At 40.9% G+C, this 23031-nt stretch overlaps 1 protein-coding gene across 1 annotated transcript; it reads right to left on the bottom strand.

Annotated features, from left to right (window-relative positions):
* Positions 1-604: 604 nt before the first annotated feature.
* RPA2 (replication protein A2) lies at positions 605-22030 on the bottom strand. The gene is made up of 9 exons (XM_012150913.4): positions 21900-22030; positions 21534-21640; positions 16754-16855; positions 16520-16633; positions 10152-10226; positions 9533-9649; positions 3882-3989; positions 3621-3715; positions 605-1493 (listed from the first exon to the last, which is right to left on the bottom strand). Exons 1-9 carry the CDS (start codon positions 21907-21909, stop codon positions 1409-1411), a joined length of 813 nt encoding a protein of 270 aa, XP_012006303.3. The 5' UTR covers positions 21910-22030; the 3' UTR covers positions 605-1408.
* Positions 22031-23031: the final 1001 nt, after the last annotated feature.

The raw sequence follows: 23031 nt of genomic DNA, 5'->3' as shown, positions 1-23031 counted from the left end.
CTGGGACACCAGTCTCTTGCTTTATACCCCTGAAGTTGGCAAATGGGCCGACACAGTAGGTATTGAATAAACACTCGCTGGGTTAATGGGCAAGCAGTTTTTGATTGCTAAGTCAAATTCAAAATCAAAAGAAGAAAAAAAAACCTGAACCGCTGCTCTTGTCCCCTTGCCCATTTGAGGACGTCAGCATGGTAACTAGAAAGAGAAGTCTACCACCCATGAAAGTATTCTATCATGCATTCCATATTCAAATGAATACATTTTTTTAAACCTGTTTTTAGCCACTGTTCTTTTAGGAAACAAGAATGGACACACTTGCAAATAAGCACACTGGCTGACTGGCTTGTAAGCATCTGCACAGCTCCCCAGGTGGGAAGTATCCTGCGAGGACAGAGAGCAACCACATTGTTGTTCGCTGTCAGAAACCACAGCGGGGTGGGGCCTTCTCCACACAGCTGCTGGTAGGTCTCATTTAGAAACACACTTAAAGCAGCTACAGAACTTCTATTTGCATGTTACACCTCATTAACTTATCTAAGAATTAAGTTGAGATGATAAAGTATTAATTATTGCAGCATAAAGAAATAACATTTTTACAAGTTACTTCAATAATAGAACTATTTTATTAAACATATGAACGTACTTATTTTGTACAACACCCATTTCTTTCTTTCCTCTGCCCCAGGAAGCCAGCACTCTAGAACCCCATGTTTATAAAAACACACTTTTGGCAGCTATTATGGCAAGGTAAAAAAAGTGTGATTCTGAAAGTAACACCACATAACCAACGTGGGGAACAAAAAAAGGCAGAGGTGAGTGGGCCCAGTGCTGCTCATCTTCTCTTAAGAGGAAACAATTTAAGAATAGAAACTCTTGAGCATTATTTAAGCAGTACTGCCCAACTCTCTTGGTAGCATCTCTCTTTCAATTCCATTTATCTTGATGTTGTAACTAACTAATCTGTTACTTCTTTAAGAAATTCTGCTCCTTTTATATCTTTTTCAGTGGCCCATATCCCTTTGAGCTTCAAAAACACAGAAGTCGCTCAGTCGTGTCCGACTCTTTGCAACCCCATGGATTGTGGCCCACCAGGCTCCTCGGTCCATGGTATTTTCCAGGCATGAATACTGGAGTGGGTTACCGTTTCCTTCTCCAGGGGATCTTCCTGACCCAGGGATCAAACCTGGGTCTCCCACATTGTAGGCAGATGCTTTACCATCTGAGGCACCAGGGAAGTCCATCAAAAACACAGAAGAGTAGTAAGTTTCAAAAGGATGTCAGTTGAGATCTTTTATAGATGAAATCTACTTCCTAGAAGTCAACTCGCCAATTATATGCACAGCTGGAGACAAGAGGCTGCAAAAAAAGGTCCAACTGGAAAATATCTTGGGTACCCAATTATATCCAGTTATTCTGCGTCTGTGGATTTAAAATGATCATCATCCACGGTGGAATAGATGTGTCCCTCGTTGCTTAGAAAATCCACAGCTAGCCTAGAAAGAAAAAACACACCCAAATGCAGAAGACAGGAAGCTGCCTTTTAGATACGGCTGAAAATGTAAACTTCCCTCATTTCCCAACTTTCTATCTTCTTGTTGTTTTAGTCACTAGGTCGTGTCTGACTCTTTTGTGACCCTATGGACTGTAGCCCACCAGGCTCCTCTGTTCATGGGATTTCCCAGGCAAGAATACCGGAGTGGGTTGCCATGCCCTTCTCCAGGGGACGTTCCTGATCCAGGGATCAAACGTATGTCTCCTGCTTTGGCAGGCGGATTCTTTACCACTGAGTCACCAATTCATAGCCATTTTGCTCATAGAAGGCTCTTGCAGGGAGAAACATCAGTTAAATTGCAAACTGAGTTAATCCATGGAGACAATGGTTTTAGGGCTGCCCTGGATCCCTCTCCCAGATTGTATAAAGCAAAGAAAGTAGGACCTCACTTAAATACCAGTCTAAACAAGCATCTGAAACTAGGATCTAAAGCTGTCATTTAGCTTGCACTTAATGTTTCCTAGTAGAAATAGCTATTAAAAAAAAAAAGCTCCTCATCCATCCATGGGCCCTCCAATTTCCCTCTGGGAAATAAAGTTGCAGGAAGGAAAGAAAAGGTCTTCCAGAAATGGTTTTAAGGCCTTCAGGAAGAAATATCAATAACCTCAAATATGCAGATGATACCCTATGGCAGAAAGTGAAGAGGAACTAAAAAGCCTCTTGATAAAAGTGAAAGAGGAGAGTGAAAAAGTTGGCTTAAAGCTCAACATTCAGAAAACTAATAAGATCATAGCATCTGGTCCCATCACTTCATGGGAAACAGATGGGGAAACAGTAGAAACAGTGTCAGACTTTATTTTTTGGGGCTCCCAAATCACTGGAGATGGTGATTGCAGCCATGAAATTAAAAACGCTTACTCCTTGGAAGGAAAGTTATGACCAACCTAGATAGCATATTAAAAAGCAGAGACATTACTTTGCCAACAAAGGTCCATCTAGTCAAGGCTATGGTTTTTCCAGTGATCACGTATGGATGTGAGAGTTGGACTGTGAAGAAAGCTGAGCGCCGAAGAATTGATGCTTTTGAACTGTGGTGTTAGAGAACTCTTGAGAATCCCTTGGACTGCAAGGAGATCCAACCAGTCCATCCTAAAGATCAGTCCTGGGTATTCATTGGAAGAACTGATGCTGAAGCTGAAACTCCAATACTTTGGTCACCTGATATGAAGAGTTGACTCACTGGAAAAGACCCTAATGCTGGGAAAGATTGAGGGCAGGAGAAGGGGACGACAGAGGATGAGATGGCTGGATGGAATTCAACGGGCATGAGTTTGAGTGAACTCAGGGAGCTGATGATGGACAGGGACGGCTGGCGTGCTGTGATTCATGGGGTTGCAAAGAGTCGGACACGACTTAGCGACTGAACTGGGTCAGTGTCAGTGTCATATTTAATAATAGTAACAACTTAGAAAGCACCTACTATTGTGACCACCATTCTGCACCTCATCATAACAGTAACTTTTAAGACAGGAATTATTATCCTCATCTTATAGGACAGGAAATAGAATGAGACATGAGCATTTTTCTCTATTGAGATCTATAATTTCAACTGATTTATCACAAACACAATACTCTGTTTGTTTGAACACAATACGAGTTCATTAGAATCAGGAAGCTGCTCATCTAACAGGTTATCAGGACAATGATGCTAGAAGGACTGTCTAACCGCTTTAGGTCCAGATAGTGTGAGGCACACTCTCCACATCTGGGACAGTAACACCAATGAGAGTGTACACTTGAGGACCAGGAGTCAGGATCTCATTCCTCTAGACTAAATTCCACAAGAGGTATCATGTCAATTTTTGCTCAAAATTACATACTTCACACTTAACTGGACTTACTATTTGTTGAATGAAAAAATGAATGAGGGAAAAAAAAAAATGAATGAGGGAAGTGACAAGCAGCACCATCTTTATGAGTCCTTTTTCTATTTTTCCATGACTAAACAACTTTCCTTTTAACAGTCAACAGTTGTCCTTTTTTTAACTCACTTCTCATTAAAGGAAACCTTGGTGAGGTGAAATGGGTACAATTCCAGAACCCTAGCTCACAGAAACCAAATACTCACTTGATTGAGGCTACAGACATGTGCTGGAGTTGGTTCTTGAGATCCTGAAAGTTTAATCCTTCAGGTCTTGGGCAAGCCTTGATCAAATTCAGCACCTGAAGATTCAAATCAGAAAGATTTCAGTAACTACTATGAATCAGCTCCCCTATCAAGCAAGAATCTCTTTATAAGAAAGAAATGAGTCAGATACTTAGCACCATTAAGAAAGTAACAATTAACAGCTCTGTGTCTTGCAAAATCTGGAGCCACTCCAGTGTTTACCTGGTTCTGGGCCACAGTGAGGCCATTTGCTGGTGTGAAGTTATTCCCACCGAAGTTCCCAGCTTCACCCATTCCTGGATTGCTGATAGGTGCTCTCCCTGCTGAAGGCTGAATTAAGAAGTTCACAACAATTTAAACACAGTTCTTGCTCTTTTAAATATCTTAATAAGTAGTTTACAAAAAACAATTTAAGCAAATTTTTTTTTGTTTTTTCTGACCACAACGTATGGCTTATTGGATCTTAGTTTTCCAACCAGAGATTGAATCCAGGCCACGGCAGTGAAAGTACTGAATCCTAACCACTGCATTGCCAGGGAATGTCCTAAGCAGAATTTTCCAAATAACAATTGCTTAGACTGGAAAGGACAGCTATTATCTAATGAGTATTTCATAAGATAAAGTCATTCTCTGAAATATATATATCATATCAAACAGAAAAAGGTACTTCCTGGCTTACCCTTTTCTTTGCGATGTGAGAGGAACCAGAGGAAAAAAAGCACAAAGAAAATTAATGAGTTCTGCTATAGTGGTATCTATCTTTGGTGCTAAATCATGCAAGCACTTACCAAGCATCAGCTAGGCATTAAGCATTACAAGGAGGGAAAAGAAGACACAATTCTCATCACCCACTTTTTTTTTTAACCAAACTTTTAAAACAATAACAGTCACTATTTTCACTTCTCCCCTATTTGGATTCCCCCCAAATATACCCCTGAAACTGTTCCCACCAAAGTCACCAATGCTTTTCAACCAACACAGCCAGTAATCCCTTTCAGTCCCTCATAACACTTGACCTCTCAGAAGCAGACACTGTTGACCACACTCCTCTTGAAATGGACCTATCCCTGGGCTTCCTAGCACCATATTCTTCTAGCTGTCCACTTAACGAACTCTGCCTTCTCAGTATCTCCTCTCAGTCTCCTCGTCTACCTGTCTTTCAGAAGGCTGACAGTTCCCCCAGAATTTCATCCCAGACTTCCTTTGAGACCACAAATCCTTGTCCCCAACCATCAGCTGAAGACCACCACTTAGATGTCCCATGCACTTCAAAATAAAGTTCACTACTTTCCTCCCCAAACTGGCCTACTGGCTATGTATTCCATCTCAGTTAGCAAGCCCAAGCCCAGTCCTGCAGAAGTCAGCCATCTGTGTCTCCAGTCACTCATCTCCCAGAGTCTGCACCACACCCTATTAATATGATCTTCAACAGTTCCAGTCCATCCTCATCACCCCTAGTCTCCTGACTAGTGTCTCAGGTGGAAGTCTCTCCTACGTCAACCAACCCTCCTTATTGCTCCAAGTAATAATTTCTGATCACGTCTCTCCTCCACCTAAATGTTTTCAGCTGGCTCCCCCTGCCTGTGAAAATAATATGAAAATTCCTGGACAGTCAAGACCTACCACAATTAGACATCAGAGTCTTTTTTTAACTCTTGACCACTAGGTTTTAACAGACTTCTGGCCGTTCACACATGCCTCTGACACTTTATTCCATGTCTGGAATGCTCCTCTCGTCATCTGCCTGGGAAACACTCTTATCCTTCAAAGCCCAACTTAATTGCCACTGCCTTCAAGAAGCCGTCCCTGACACCCTCCCAGGCCAGGTTAGTTGTGCTCTTTCTGGTCTCACAGCACTCACTCCATTCCCTCCCACAGCAGCCATCATGGTTGGTCACTTCCCTTCAGCTTTGCAGTGCCTGGTGGGCAGCAGGTGCTCAGTCAATGTTTATTGAACTGAATAAAGATGACAAAAGCTCAAATATGTTAAGTACTCATTACAAGTAAAAGAGCATTGTGGAAGCTCATCAGGGGAACTCCCATCCAGGCAGGAGACTCATTCCTTCAACATTTATCCATTAAACGCCAATGCTTTGAGGTCATAAAAAAAATAAACAACAAAAATCAGTCATGATCCTCTTGTTTTCAAGCTAGATGCCTTCACACTGCTTTCTGGTAAAACAGAAATCTCATGTTATGATAATACTGACATGAACACTATTTTTTCTCTGGATACCTCTGCTGATACGCCCTGCTTCATGTATCCCCCCTACCTCCCATGTACATTTTACGACCTGGTTTAGGCATCATCTCCTCCAGCAGGCCTTTCTTGATGTCTGGGTCAGGATGGCCAACTCCCCTCTGTGGTTCCACGGTGTACTGCACTTGCCACTCATTGCCGCTTCCACTACTTAAGAGATCTGAACCCCACCCCGGCAATGCTTGAGGCAACTCAGTGAGAGAAAGGATTATTTTATTTACTCCTCAATATAATTGTCTATGCTCACAACTTCCACCTATTCTCACTTTAAACCATTTTTATCACAGAACATTTGATACATACGTATATGTTATGAAGCACAGTCATAAAATAAACACCCTAAACTTTCTATCCAATCCCATTCTTTCTGACCCATGTTCCCCCTACCTGTTACTAAAGCCACTCTTTTGGAGATCCATGTTTCCAAATTCAACAGACCCCTCTCATCATCTTACTTGACTTCTGGGCAGCATTCTCCAGTTGAACTCCATCCCGTCCTTAAAATACTCTTTTCAGAATATCCTATGGAATCACATTCCCCAATTTTCTTCCTGTCCAGCTGACAACTTCTTTGACTTTCTCTGGTTCCTGTGCCTCCACACTCCTAAAGGTTAGTGTTCCAGAGCTCAGGTCTCTAATAACTCACTAGTTATCTCATCTCTTCTGAAGCTTTAAATACCATCCACACAATGACTCCCAAAGTGCTTTCTCTAGCCCTGATCCCTCCCTTGAGTCCCAGCCTTATATAGACAACCTTCCACTCCGGTCTCCATTTGGGTGTCTAACTGGCACTTTACATCTGTTAACTCCAAAACAGAATTCTGGATTTTATCCTCAAAACCTGCTAGCTTCATCTAGTTAATCAAGCCCCAAACCTAGGAGTTATATCTGAACCCTCCCTTTTCTTTATATCTTGTTTCTAAACTATCAATAGGTTCTGCAGCTCTATCTTCAAAATAGGTTAGAATCCAACCTCTTCTCCCAGTTCCTACCACCATTCCCCCAAATTACTGCTGTTGCTATTCCTGGAGCCTCAATCTCTCTCCATACAAGAGCTCAAATTAGCTTTTGCAACGGTAAATCACACCAACACTCCCTAGTCAAAATCTTCTAAAAGTTTACTCTCAGTGAGAAGACAGTAATTCTTACTACAGCCTACAAAGCCCTACCTCCTCTGGGTCCCACTTCCTTGTCTACATCCCTCTACCATCTTCCTGTCATTTGCTTCACTCCAGACAGTGTGGCTTTTTAATGTTCTCAGATATGCCAAGCTTGTTCCAATCTTGTGGCTTCTCATTTTTTATTTCCTCAGCTTCGAATGTTCTTTTCTCATCTAAAATTATACCATACATTTTTCTCCATCACTGTCCTGTCCTATTCTGCTTTACTGCAGAGTATCTATTAGTTCAGTTCAGTTGCTCAGTCGTGTCTGACTCCTTGTGACCCCATAACTGCAGCATGCCAGGCCTCCCTGTCCGTCACCAACATCTGGAGTCCACCCAAACCCATATCCATTGTGTCGGTGATGCCATCCAATCATCTCACCCTCTGTCGTCCCCTTCTCCTCCTGCCCTCAATCCTTCCCAGCATCAGGGTCTTTTCCAATGAGTCAACTCTTCACATCAGGTGGCCAGAGTATTGGAGTTTCAGCTTAAACATCACTCGTTCTAATGAACACCCAGGGCTGATCTCCTTTAGGATGGACTGGCTGGATCTCCTTGCAGTCCAAGGGACTCTCCAGAGTCTTCTCCAACACCACAGTTCAAAAGCATCAATTCTTCGGCGCTCAGCTTTCTTCATACTCCCAACTCTCACATCCATACACGATTATTGGAAAAACCATAGCCTTGACTAGACGGAGCACTGTTGGCAAAGTAATGTCCCAGCTTTTTAATATACTATCTAGGTTGGTCATAACTTGCTCCAAGGAGCAAGGGTCTTTTAATGTCATGGCTGCAATCGCCATCTGCAGTGATTTTGGAGTCCAGAAAAATAGTCAGCCACTGTTTCCCCATCTATCTGCCATGATGTGATGGGACTGGATGCCATGATCTTCATTTTCTGAATGTTGAGCTTTAAGCCAACCTTTTCACTCTCATCAAGAGGCTCTTTAGTTCTTCTTCACTTTCTGCCATAGGGGGTGTCACCTGGATATCTGAGGTTATTGATATTTCTCTTGGCAATCTTGATTCCAGCTTGTACTTCTTCCAGCCCAGCATTTCTCATGATGTACTCTGCATATAAGTCAAATAAGCAGGGTGACAATATACAGGCTTGATGTACTCCTTCTCCTATCTGGAACCAGTCTGTTGTTCCATGTCCAGTTCTAATTGTTGCTTCCTGACCTGCATACAGGTTTCTCAGGAGGCAAGTCAGGTGGTCTGGTATTCCCATCTCTTTCAGAATTTTCCAGTTTACCGTGATCCAAATAGTCAAAGGCTTTGGCATAGTCAATAAAGCAGAAATAGATGTTTTTCTGGAACTCTCTTGCTTTTTCCATGATCCAGAGGATCTTGGCAATTTGATCTCTGGTTCCTCTGCCTTTTCTAAAACCAGCTTGAACATCTGGAAGTTCATGGTTCACGTATTGCTGAAACCTAGCTTGGAGAATTTTGAGCATTACTTTACTAGTGTGTGAGATGAGTGCAACTGTGCAGTAGTTTGAGCATTCTTTTGCATTGCCTTTCTTTGGGATTGGAATGAAAACTGACCTTTTCCAGTCCTGTGGCCACTGCTGAGTTTTCCAGATTTGCTGGCATATTGAGTGCAGCACTTTCACAGCATCATCTTTTAGGATTTGAAATAGCTCAACTGGAATTCCATCACCTCCACTAGAGTATCTATAACAATATTTATTTTCTTGTTTATGATCCATCTCTCTCAAGAATGTAAGTTTGAGTGCAGACACTTTATCCATCTTGTTCACTGCTGTATTCCTAGGACCCTGAATAATGATTTGCATATGCTATGCTCAATAAATTGAATGAATTTCTCTTTGTATCCTCAGTGCTTAGCAAAGTGCTTGGCAAAGAACAGGATGCAAAAGCAAATCAGTTTTCCAGTCCCTCCTACTGTAACCAGGCCTCCACCTTGCTACCAGAATCATCTAAGGGCATTCTAATACTCAGATCAACAAATCTTTTGTGTGGTCCTAGATGGACTTGTCAAACTAAATTCATACTACAGAAAAAGATGTTGAGAAACTTCAACATGAAACAAGAAGTATAATTTCAGGACAAAATAATGGTGAATAAATTTTCTCATTTAGCCAGTAGCTTGAAAGGGAAGCAGCAAAATGCTGTCTTAGTTGGGGTTTTTCTCTGAATATGGACTGAAAATCCTGAAGTAAAGAGCTCAGCCTATAATGATGAGTCTACACCTAAAGTCTGTCTGGGCCTCAGCCATTCAAGACAGTGGACAGGTATTATGAGAGGAATATGAGTGTTTCATCTGGAATAAAGTAACATGACAAAGCTCACGGAGAAAATTTTTTGAGGACTGAATGATGCCTGTCTTCTGGCTCGATCTGCAAAATGTTACGGAAATCAAAGCTTGAGCACAGAAGCAGTTCCTCCAGGGAAGAGAAAAAAACGAAGAGAGTGAAATTGCTCACCTGGCTGTTCGACTTGCTCAGCATCATGTGTGCATTGACTACTTCCAGAATATGTGTGGTGAACTCATTCATATCCTCCAGGGGCATGATCTTAAAGGCTACCAGGCTTTTCTTGTTCTATTAAAATAAATAGAAAAACGTGAACAAAGGGTAAGTACATTCAAGTCAATTTCAGGCCAAAACATCATGGCTCTTTTCTTGGTTACAGTATTTTATTAAATGAGGAAAATGTGCTATATATTGAAAAATTTCAACTCAAAGTTAATTCAAATATAGTCAATGAAATATAGTCAAAAAAACAAAACTAGCTCAGAGACGTTCAATGATTTTCCCAAGGTTAAACAGTCTAGTCTCTAAATCCAGTGTTTGCCCTTCTACATCTAATGAATGCCATAGCTGGCAACTGTAGGCTGAGATCTTGTTCTTTCTCTACTTCCTGTTTTAAACTGAAAAAACTCATCATTTCCTTCTGAAGAAGAAAATAATGAAATAACTTCAATATAATTCCCATTAAACATAGAGACTTAGTTAAGTCTTAAGTATCCCAAATGTAGGCATGACTCCAGAAACTGCTTCATGCAAATACATTTTAACTGTTGTTGTTTTTTTCTGACTTTACCTGGAAAGATCTCAGATGACCAGCCACTTTCACATATGTTTCTGGAGGGACCACAGTGTTTTCACCACTGGCATCCTAACAGAAAAAATACAAACACACACTTAGGTTTTAGTGATGTTGGTGAAAGCCTCTTTAAAATTTCTAATTTATGTAGAGAAAGTTACAAAGTAAGAGCTAAAGGATCCTAATGTAGTACTAACTAGTTTTCCCTGCCTTTTAGAATTTAATATTTTTAAAAGTAAAATCAGAAATTAGGATAATATCTCTAAAAGTAAGTTCCAGTTCCAAGCTCTACATCATGCATATCAAAAAAAAAGAAACAACAAACCCAGCAAACAATTATGGCACTTTCATGCAGTGCTCTTAGGCACACAACTTTCTGGTAGACATACTTCTCAGTACAGCAACTCTACTTTTAGAAATTTAAGAAAAGTACTGAGAACATGTAATCAAGATTTAGCTTTAAGAGTAGTCATCTCAGCAATTCTGAATACTACTAAAACATTTAAAGTGAAGTGAAGTTGCTCAGTCGTGTCCGACTCTTAGCGACCCCATGGACTGCAGCCTTCCAGGCTCCTCTGTCCATGGGATTTTCCAGGCAAGAGGACTGGAATGGGATGCCAAAGCAACCTAAATATCCAACAAAAAATATACATTCATATAATGGGATACTTTACACTGCTACAAAGGATAAATGGAGAATTCTATTTATTGTCTGTGAATATCAGTTGTGACTCATGGAAAAAAGCTTATTTCCCATGAGGGGAAACATACATGTCAAAATATTAACAAGTTAACTTGGATAATTATAAATGATTTTAATATTTCTTTGTGGGTTTTCTAGACTATGTACCTATTATTTATAAGAAAAACATATAAACTGACTCAAAATTCTTTTCTGTTTATAGGATGTGTGTGTGTCCTAAATTGCTTCAACTGTGTCCAATTCCTTGTGACCCTACGGACTATGGCCCACCAGGCTTGTCTGTCCACGGGATCCTCCAGGCAAGTATAATGCAGTGGGCTGCCATGCCCTCCTGAGGGGATCTTCCCCACCCAGGGATCAAGCCCACATCTCTTATGTCTCCTGGTAGGGGAGTTCTCTACTACTAGCGCCAGCTGGGAAGCCCACTTAGAGAATGTTGCTGCTGCTGCTGCTGCTAAGTCGCTTCACTCGTGTCCGACTCTGTGTGACCCCATAGACAGCGGCCCACCAGGCTCCCCCGTCCCTGGGATTCTCTAGGCAAGAACACTGGAGTGAGTTGCCATTTCCTTTCCAATGCATAAAAGTGAAAAGTGAAAGTGAAGTTGCCCAGTTGTGTCCGACTCTTAGCGACCCCATGGACTGAGCCCACCAGGCTCCTCCGTCCATGGGATTTTCCAGGCAAGAGTACTGGAGCGGGGTGCCATTGCCTTCTCCGACTTAGAGAATACATGAGTATAAAAAGCTAGAATAGAAAATCTGGATGTTTAAAAATAAAAAGCATTCCAATTCCCATCACCTGGAGGTTATCAACTATTTGCATTTCATTCTATTACTTTACACAGCTGAATCTATACCACAGATAAAACTCTGTATTCCCCAAAAGAACATTTTAAAACCACTTGGAAAAAGTAAAGCTGGATCTATACTTCACCAAAATTTATAAAAAGGCTTAGTCATATACAGAAATATGAAAAGAAAACACAGAAATTATAGAAGGAAACACAATTAAAAAACAGTAATTTGAAACAAGGAAAAGCTTTTCAAAGTCAGTAGACAATCTAGAGAAATAATATGATAAGAGATTACTACTTTTCAGGTTCTTACAAACAAAAGTAAACACTCCTAGGGAATCAAAGCACTTAGACAACTAAAAAAATCTTCCCATAAATTAACATTTTGTTGTTGTTCAGACGTGTCCGACTGTTGGTGACACCACGGACTGCAGCATACCAGGACTCCCTATCCTTCACTATCTCTCAGTTTGCTCAAACTAATGTCCATTGAGTTGGTGATGCCATCCAATCATCTTGTCCTCTGTTGTCTCTTTCTCCTCCTGCCTCAATCTTTCCCAGCATCGGAGTCTTTTCTAATGAGTCGGCTCTTCCCATCAGGTAGCCAAAGTACTGGAGTTTCAGTTTTAGCATCAGTCTTTCCAATGATTATTCAGGGTTGATATACTTTAGGATTGACTGGTTTGATCTCTTTGCCATCCAAGGGACTCTCAGGAGTCTTACCCAACACAGTTGAAAAGCATCAATTCTTTGGCACTCAGCTTTCTTTATGGTTCAACTCTCACATCCATACATGACTACTGGAAAAAACATAGCTTTGACTGGATGGACCTTTGCCAGCAAAAGTAATGTCTCTGTTTTTTAATTCGCTGTCTAGATTTGTCATAGCGTCTTTTAATTTCAAGGCTGCAGTCATCATCTGCAGTGATCTTGCAGCCCAAGAAAATAAAGTCTCTCATGTGTCCACTGTGTCCCCATCTATTTGCCATGAAGTGATAAGACCAGATGCCACGGTCTTAAGTTTTCTGAATGTTGAGTTTTAAGCCAGCTTTTTCACTTTCCTCTTTCACCTTCATCAAGAGACTCTTTAATTCTTCTTTGCTTTCTGCCACAGATGTGGTGTCATCTGCATATATAAGGTTATTGATATTTCTCCCAGCAATCTTGATTCCACCTTGTGCTTCATCCCACTCAGCATTTCTCATGATGTACTCGGCATATAAATATGCAGGGTGACAATATACAGCCTTGACATACTCCTTTCCCAATTTGGAACCAGTCTACTGCTCCATGTCTGGTTCTAACTGTTGCTTCTTGACCTGCATACAGGTTGTGCAGGAGGCAGGTAAGGTGGTCTGGTAGTCCCACCTCTCTAAGAATTTTCCAGTTTGTTGTGATCCATACAATCAAAGACTTTAGCATAGTCAATGAAATATAAGTGAAGTGAAGTCACTCAGTTGTGTCCGACTCTTTGCGACCCCACGGACTACATGTAGCCTACCAGGCTCCTCTGTCCATGGGATTTTCCAGGCAATAGTACTGGAGTGCATTGCCATTTCCTTCTCCAGGGGATCTTCCCAACCCACAATGAAACATAAGTAGATGTTTTCCTGTAATTCTCTTGTTTTTTCTATGATCCAATGGATGTTGGCAATTTGATCTCTGGTTCCTCTGCCTTTTCTAAAACCAGCTTGAACATCTGGGAGTTTTTGGTTCACGTATTCTTGAAGCCTAGCTTGGAGAATTTTGAGCATTACTTTGCTAGCATGTGAGATGAATGCAACTGTGCAGTAGTTTGAACATTATTTGGCATTGCCTTTCTTTGGGATTGGAATGAAAACTGACCTTTTCCAGTTCTGTGGCTGAGTTTTCCAAATTTGCTGGCACATTGAGTGCAGCACTTTCACAGCATTATCTTTGAGGATTTGAAACAGCTCAGCTGGAATTCCATCACCTCCACTAGCTTTGTTAGTAGTGATGCTTCTTAAGGACCACTTTACTTCGCATTCCAGGATGTCTGGCTCTAGGTGAGTGATCATATCATCGTGGTTATCTGGGTCATTAAGATCTTTTTTGTGTAGTTCTCCTATGTATTCTTGCCATCTCTGATTAATATCTTCTGCTTCTATTAGGTCCACACAGTTTCCTTCCTTTATTGTGCCCATCTTTGCATCTCTAATTGCCCATCTTGGTATCTCTAATTTTCTTGAAGAGATCTCTAGTCGTTCCCATTCTGTTGTTTTCCTTTATTTCTTTGCATTGTTCACTTAGAAAGGCTTTCTAATCTCTCCTTGCTATCCTTTGGAACTCTGCATTCAGATGGGTATCTTTCCTTTTCTCCTTTGCCCTTTGAATCTCTTCTTTTCTCAGCTATTCTTACAAATAGCCTCCCTAGAAAACCATTTTGCCTTTTGCATTTCTTCTTCTTGGGGATGGTTATGATCATCGCCTCCTGTACAATGTCATGAACCTCCGTCCAGAGATTTTCAGGCACTATATCAGATCCAATCCCTTGAATCTATTTATCACTTCCACTGTATAATCATAAAGGATGTGATTTAGATCATACCTGAATGGCCTAATGGTTTTCCCTACTTTCTTCAATTTAAGTCTCAATACGGCAATAAGGAGTTCATGATCTGAGCCACAGTCAGTTCCCAGTCTTGTTTAAATATAGTTAAAAAAAATTCAATCTCACTAAAACCAAATTACATATAAAAAATAACATTCTCAATGACAAGATTGTATTTTTTAAACTATCATACAAAAACTTAAGACTCATAAAACCTACAGTTAGGGTGTGGGGAACTAACTGGGCATTCTCACACCCTAATTTAAATAAAAAAAATGTAAAATCATAAATGGAAGAACAACCAAAAAGAAAGTATTTTAAAATGTATATTTCCTCCAGAAAGCCTAGTTTAATTCATCTTAAAGAGATTATCTCACAATCATGAAGAGATGTACACACAGATGCTCACTGGGGCATATTCTATAATAACAAATCCAAATGTTCCCTGATTGGGTCTAGAAGGAAGGGATGATGTATCCTTATGATGGAACAGGTGGTCACAAGAAATGGGAGCATTCTGAGTGAAAAGGGCAGATTATGAAGCAGTTGCATATCATATTATCCTTTATGTAAAACTGTAGGCATCCCCCTCATTAAATGTACAAATATGCAGAGAGAAATGTCTAAAAGGGTATTTATCAAAATGTACTGTAACAGTAATCATCTTTGAGATGTGGGATTTCAGGTAATCTTTATTTTTTTATTTTTATTTTTTTTCAGGTAATCTTTAAATGCTCACTTATTATAAAAGTAAGCACCATACATTTTGCATGAGTATGTAGTATTAGGCATCTCTAGTAATTACCTCCCCACTTGATGGCAGGGACTGTGTGGTTACATTCTTCGTCTACCTGGAATCAAGCAGTCTAGTTCAGAATTCCAATTATAACTGTTTCAATTGGTATTCCAATTATAACTGTTCAATAAATTCTCCTATATTTTTCTGAGGTGCAAAAAATAAAGAACGCATAACTATCAAGTTAACTCTTCACAGATGACTGGTTTTTGAAGTGAAAATAGCATACAAAGTATTATTCAAATTTTCTAAAATGAATGCACTTTAAAAACATAAAAAAAAAAAAAAAGAAGCTGGCAATTTCCTGGAGGTCCAGTGGTTAGGACTTCATGCTTCCACTGCAGGAGGCACAGCTTGATTTCTGGTCAGGGAACAAAGATCCCAAAAGCTGCACAGTGCAGAAAAAACAAAAACCAAGAGACCTTCTGCCCAACTAAAAAATAAAAGGCTAACAAGCATATATTTTATTTTGGTCTATTTTCTCCACGTTTATACATATACTCATATGCATCGTGCTTTGCAAAAATGGGGCCACATCACGCATACTATCTTTAATAACCTCTTTTCTCTCAACATTTATGGTAAACACTTCTTTGTGACAATACATGTATTTCTACATCATTTGCAGTATTTTAAAAATATACCATGGTTTAATGAATAATATCCTATTGCTAACATGGGGATTCCTTTTAGTTTTCCATTATGATAAATAATGTGATGATCGACAATTTTACAACTGAATCTTTGCACACATCTTGATCTCCTTAATGTAAATTTCCAGCAGTGGACTGCTAGATCAACATTTCTGTGATGGGATCTTGATTATCGGCTGATTTTTGAGAAAGATTATACTCATAACATCAAGGTAGGATGGTATCCGCTTTCCCAGACAAACACTGACAAACCATTCCCCAAATTAAGTGCCTCCTGCTCTCAATAGAAGTAGACGTTGCCATTCTTTTTTGTTGTTGTTGATTTAGTAAGTTAAAAATGGTATTTAGTAAACCTGCTTTTCTTATTGTTGTTGCAATTTGTATTTCACCTATTATGAATTACTTGTGCATTTCTTGTTTTCCTAAGGTGCAGTTGTTTTTTCCTTTGTAAGAACTTTCATTAATTAAAAATTCAAAATGTTTGTAATATGTTACAAAAAATTTCCCCACTCATTTGAATAATATTTACTCAGGGCCCACTATGTAACTGGCATTATTCTAGGTGCTGGGGATACAATGCCAACATAAAAAATCTTTGTACTCACAAAGTACATTCTAGTGTGTCCTGTTACTTGCCCTTTAACTTTGTTTATAGTATTTGGGGAAGTTTCAAAGATTTTAAATTTTTATGAAAATAAATGTACTGGCCTTTCATGTTAGAGTTTCTGTGTTTGACGTCTTGCTTATGTTTTATTTTTATAAGACCCACCTTTAAAAAGTAAAACTAAACAAGTTCGACATCTCCAAAGTCCCCAAGTAACCCCACCCTGATTCCAAAACAACTACTTACATCTGTGTCAACCCACTGGCGAACATCCATGGGTGCAGCTGTCATGTCATCTATCTTGTAAACAATGTTGGTTGCAGCCTTCTCTGCATTTCTGATAATCCCCACAATAGTGACCTAGACCAGAAGGGAAAAAAGTTTAGTTTTCTTGAAAACCAAAGTAACATTTATATATTTTTAAATGATGTTAGTTTTATTTCATTCTTCATGTTAAGTGACTCTTGCACTCTTCCATACCTGTGAAATCTCAACGTTTCCAATTCTGAATACTTCATCAACCAGAGTAGCAGAAAGCAGCTGTGATATGGTACAGGGTACAATGTGCTGAGCTCGAGCTCTCTGAAAAAAGTATTCATAAATTCAATCAAGAAAATAATTAACCACTGTTCATTTAGCACCTGCTATGTGCCAAGCACTATACATGTAACACTGAATCTTCAATATGATCCTATCTCTACTTCATACAGGTGAAAACCAAGATTATATAGTTAACAAATGCCATACTTTAGATTTCAAACCCAGGTTTGTCTGACTCCAAAGTTCCTGAAGAATGGATAAGTCTGTGCTGCACTAGAGATCACCAAAATGAGTAGGCCAGATTGTGGACAGCATAAGGACCTGCTTCTGGAACAGACTTTTAAGAAGAAACTCCACCTTTAGGATGAAGGCAAGATGGAGCTGGATTTTCATCACTGATGAGATGGGTATTGGAAGGGGTCTGAGAAATGGTCAGCAGAGAGAGAACTCTGGAGTTGTTCTAAGTCTCATGATAAATGACAACAGAAATTTAGACATATAGCTTTAGGATAGATGTTCTGACAATCAAACACGAGTATGGGGGAAATGGGATAAAGGCTTGGTCACACTGGACATCCTAAAGGAAAGGGACAAGAGGCAATGGGCAGAAGAGGACAGACACCCAACTCACATCCAAAAGCAACCTAACAACAGTGTAAATTCTTATTTTGCCTACCTCTGGTCAGAGGACAAAGATGAGTACAATGGAATAGGATTTGCCCTCAACATACTCCTAACTTAGGGGAGGTACAAATGTAAGCAACAATCTTGATTTTTGTACACTACAGAATGAGAAACTCTATGTGGAATCTCAGAAAAATTTACTGGAAATTTCAACAAGAGGGAGCATTTAGGGTGGACCTTGAAGCACAAAAATTTTGATGGTGAAAAAACAGTGGGTAAGGAACATGCATTATAGACTGAGAGCAAATATGCACTTTCATAGACTCTTAGGAAGGACTATGTACAAGACAGAAAAAGCATGGTGCATTAAAGATGAGGGTTCTTCCTGTTGGAAATCAATAAGATGTAAACCCAGTAACTGTTCTATATGTAAAACTGATTTAAAAGTCAAAGCTTATCTCTGAAGGTCCATGATACTAGCAATATTTCACTTTACTGAAGCATAATTTTGAATGGTGAATACTGCCAGGATAGTAGAAAGTAAGCCCAGCCAACTACCAGCACATATGTCACACAGGTGGCAGCCAAGCTTGAGGGTAAAGATTATAGCTCCACCACTCAGGAGTAGCGTGCCCTTGATCACATTTCTCTACTCATCTGTTTACCTCTGTTTCCTCATCTACAAAACAAGGAATGATAAAATCACTAAAAATCAAATGGGAAGTAAATATATGGTGAAGTACCTAGACTATCTGGCACACTATAAACACTCAAGAAATATCAGCAATTATTAGGCCAGTTATTATTGTTCCTCACTCTTTCTATCTACAGTAGCTTTTAATAAGGATGTAAAGGAACCAACTATGTTTTCCAATTTTATGGTATTGGTAAACGAACTTATATGCTATATTAATATTTATACATTTAAAATCTGTTGAGGTTCTATTTTCACCTATCACACTTGAGATTTTCACCGTATCTTCAGCAGAAGAAAACTAAGAGCCACTATGGTAAGAGCAGCAAGAACATGGCTTTGGAGCCAGACAGTCCTATAAACCTGTGTTCAAACCCCCACTCCACAGCCCTGGACACACTGCCACCCATTCTGTAAAATGAGGATATCAACCTGTGGAGCTGTAAACAAAACGTATACTCTATATAAAACTGCTAATATCAATCTCTATATATCGTCCTATGTATTCAATAAAAATTATTATTCCTCAGGTAAAAACATTATATATGTGTAATTACTGAGGTGTTAGTAATACCTTCCGGAGAAGGCAATGGCACCCCACTCCAGTACTCTTGCCTGGAAAATCCCATGGACGGAGGAGCCTGGAAGGCTGCAGTCCCTGGGGTCGCTGAGGGTCAGACACAACCGAGCAACTGCACTTTCACTTTTTACTTTCATGCACTGGAGAAGGAAATGGCAACCCACTCGTGTTCTTGCCTGGAGAATCCCAAGGACGGGGGAGCCTGGTGGGCTGCCGTCTATGGGGTCGCACTGAGTCAGACACGACTGAAGAGATTTAGCAGCAGCAGCAGCAACATTCTCTAAGTGGGCAGCAGTAATACCTTCAAATTCACCTCAAATCACAGAGGAGTCTTGTGTTTTGTTAGTCAGTCAGTCAGTCGTGTCCAACTCTGTGACCCCACGACTGTAGCCCACCAGATTTCTCAGTCCATGGAATTCTCCAGGCAAGAATACTGGAGTGGGTAGTCATTCTTTTCTCCGGGGGATCTTCCCAGCCCTGGTCCCCTGCATTGCAGGCAGATTCTTCACCATCTGAACCACCTGCGAAGCCCTCGTGTGTTTGAACGTGCACCTACTATGTACCAGGAACTGATCACAAAGAGTTCCCGGTTTGTTCCAAAGAGTCTCAGAGAAAGTGCAAGCACAAGTATGTTTAATTTTGGAAAAAAAAAAAAAAGTATTTTTTAGTTGACTATGAATCACTGGCTACTCTGACAGTATTGTAAAAAAATGCAAAAAACAAAAATACCCCACCATTTTAAAAGGCAAAACATGATCAATTTTGGAAATTTCACATGAATTGATCAAACATAACAGGTTTATAATCAACAGGAAACGTTTTAGACAGAGTGTTAACCTAATTTAGGATGGAGAAGACACTGGATTTAAACACAAAAAACCTGGGTTTGAGACTCCAGCTTACATCCATCACTTCTCTGAGAAGTGTCTTAATACACAGCCCCAGTCAGGTGGAGATTCTGAGATAGAAATTCTAACAGCTGGAAATGAAGAAAAATATTAAGCTTAAGAAGAAAAGATGAGAACCAATGGTCTATCTTTCATTTTTTCCTTTACAGCCTCAAAGAAGACAAATTTAAAGGACTTGGAGTTCCCTCTGGTCTTCCTGGGAAAAAGAAAGATATAATAGACAGAAGTTGCTCACAAGATTTTGGATTTGTGCTGCATCATATGTGCACTGTCTTACTAGCTATGCGAGTTCAGGTGTCCTTTAATCACCTTGAGCCTATGTTGGGCAATGGAGTAAATAATAAGTCTCTTACAGGATTATATAAAATAATCATATGAAAAATATAAAGCCAATGCCCAAATGTATGGGAATTATCAATGAATTCTTTCCTACTGATACACACCTGTGAATCAACAGCTCAGGTAAAAGCTTATCAACCTGAACAAAAAACACAGAACCGACTAATACTGAATCTTAACACCAAATTCTATATTTTAAAAAAGATGAAATCAACAGCAGCTATTAAATGCAAACTTATTTCTGAAAGAGTGACTAACAAGCATTTGGGTAGCTCTTTACAGATCACTTTCCTATATATTATTTTATTTATCAAGTCTCAGAACCACCCTGTGACACAAGTAGTGCTAGTACTATTATCTGATGAGAAAAATCAAGGGCCACCAAAACTAAGGATGTAAGTTGCTTCACTAAGCTCACACCAACAGTTAAAAGGCAAAGTTGATTCTGGACACCGTGTATTCTTGCTCCAAAACTCAAGTTGTTTTCAGTAATACTCTCTGGGACCATTTATTGAAAGCAATTCTGGGATAGGCATAATTATATTATTATAATATTAAGTCTCACAACAACTTTGTATTATCAATCCCATTTAGCAGGTGCAAAAGGGACTCCCAATTGTAAGAAATTTGTCCAAGGATACTCTACAAGGAGTGGCAGAGCAACGGTTCAACATGTAATATATCCACTAGACTTCAAAGACCAAGCTCTTTCCTCTGCATTAGAGCACCTCATTCGTCGACTCTTTGCAACCCCATGGATTATACAGAATAGTCCATGAACTATACAGTCCATAGACTTCTCCAGGCCAGAATACTGGAGTGGGTAGCCTTTCCCTTCTCCAGGGTATCTTCCCAACCCAGGGATCAAACCCAGGTCTCCCACATGGCAGGCGGATTCTTTACCAGCTGACCCACCAGGGAAGCCCAAGAACACTGGAGTAGGTAGCCTATCCCTTCTCCAGCGGATCTTCCGGACCCAGGAATCAAACCGGGTCTCCTGCATTGCAGGCAGATTCTTTACCAACTGAGCTATCAGGGAAGCACCTCATTGCGGCTTCCCTAGAGGCTCAGCTGATAAAGAATCAGCCTGCAGTGTGGAGACCTGGGTTCGATCCTTGGGTTGGGAAGATCCCCTGGAGAAGGGAAAGGCTACCCACTCCAGTATTCTGGCCTGGAGAATTCCAAGGACTGTATACACCATGGAGTCGCAAGAAGTCGGACAGGACAGATCAACTTTCACTTTCACTTTTCAGGGTACCTCATTACATTTCATTGAAAACTGACTTTCAGTACATGAAGAATGCAAACTAGGCTATACAAACAATTTTTTTTCCCACAAGACTGACTCATTAGTTCTACTGGTAAATTTCAAAATAAAGCCAAGTTAACAGTGGATGCAAAATTAGGGAAAACATCACTTTTCAATACTAACAGCATTCAAATATAAAATTCGATAATAACTGACAATTACAGCTCAGGTTTAACACCCTTCCTTCGTCTCATAAATTTTCTCTCACAGATGAGTTAAGAGCTTCAGGAAAGGATAACATAAAACGAAGTACGCTTTCAACCTACCGATTTCTTTTCGGCCTGGGAAGCTGTCGGAGATCCAAAGCCCCCAGGGGACTGTGTGTAGCCGCCGGTTCCCCCGAAAGAGGAGGTGCTATAGCTTTCAAATCCACCTGGTTTTAAACAACGCTATAAACATCTGCGCTGCCCTCCAAGCCTCGGAAAAACCCACCGGACCCCCACCCCAGACTTCGCTCTAACCACTCTCAGCGTCTCCCTAACCGTCCCTCGCCCCATCCCACCACCCCCGGCCCTCACGTCCCCTCAGCCGGCCCCCAGCTCCTCTCAGATCCTCGCCGCCACAGGCCTCGCCCACCCCGCTCCTTGCTAAATCTTTCCTGCGATTCTCATCACGCGCCCCACTCATCATACTACTCCACATCTTCGACACGATTCCCTCAGAGAGTTCCAGAAGGTTCCCGCTGTAGGGTTCGCCGAACCCCCTCAAGACCCCTGCCGCTCCTGCTGCGCTGTATCTGCTTTTCGCTGGCGCCACAAACTCCTTCCCGCGAAGGACAGAGCCAATCAGCAACAAGAACGCTTCGGGCTTCAGCCAATCTGTGCTCACGAATCTACGCCTTTTCCTGTCTTCTCGGGCCAAACTCCTGAAAACTCGCACTCCGATCTCGTGAGGCCCAGAAGCCCCGGCGGCCATCATTACAAAGGGCAAAACAAACTGCGCAAGCGAAAATAAGGCTGAGAACCACTGAGATAGGACGATGTCTCAAGGAAATAACCAATCAAGATGATACTTCCGCAACTCAGACCGTGTAATCCCACCCGCGTCAAGTGAGTGACACCTTACATCACTTCCTTTGTACGGCCTCATCCTCTCCCGCCAAACTCTCACTAATCAAAAGAAGCCCCAGTCTAAAGCGTTATAATATAATTCCTGCGTCTGCGTCTCCGTCTGGTGATCGCGCTTCATTTGCGCATCCGGGAAAGTCACAGTACTAGTTTCATGGTACCTAGTAGGGTTGCGTATCCTTTTCCATAAAGTGTTAGTAGCTCAGTGGTGTCCGACTCTACGGCCCCATGGACCGTAGACTGCCAGGCTCCTCTGTCCATGGAATTCTTAAGGCCAGATTACTGGAGTCGGGATTCTTTCCCTTCTCCAGGGGATCTTCCCAACCCAGGAGTCTAACCGGGGTCTCCTGCATTGCAGGCGGATCCTTTACCAGAGCTGCTAGGGAAGACCTTTCCATAAAGAGCCAAGTTCATTTCTTATTGCTATCTCCTCGTCCTTACTTTCCCCAGTGAGGCTGTGAGAAAATTACGCTTTCCCAGAATGGCAAAAAATATGAGAATGACATTCCCCCCAACCAGCCTTTCCTCACCCTGATCTAATTCAGCTCAGTGTCCTCGCTTGCTTCAAGTGCTCCGTATAACCTGGTTGTGCCCCTACCAAAGAGAGTGGCAGTCCTCTGCCTTAAGTACTACTACTACGTTGTTAGGAGGGCTCCTCCCTCCTCCCCCGCCCCCCGTTATTTAAAAATATTTATTG

The sequence above is a fragment of the Ovis aries genome, chromosome 2, assembly GCF_016772045.2.
Source record: "Ovis aries strain OAR_USU_Benz2616 breed Rambouillet chromosome 2, ARS-UI_Ramb_v3.0, whole genome shotgun sequence".
In the NCBI taxonomy this organism is placed as follows: domain Eukaryota; kingdom Metazoa; phylum Chordata; class Mammalia; order Artiodactyla; family Bovidae; genus Ovis; species Ovis aries.
The sequence above is the reverse complement of the archived record's forward strand: the minus strand, read 5'-3'. Positions and strand labels throughout refer to the sequence as shown.

Bases quoted from the DNA above. Each gene is read 5' to 3' on its own strand.
- RPA2 (XM_012150913.4), bottom strand. The intron at 16,856-21,533 runs GTAGGTTGAAAG...TACTTTTTTCAG, and splicing joins CCCAGGCCGAAAAGAAATCG to AGAGCTCGAGCTCAGCACAT. The intron at 3,990-9,532 runs GTGAGCAATTTC...TTCTTAATTCAG, and splicing joins TGAGCAAGTCGAACAGCCAG to CCTTCAGCAGGGAGAGCACC.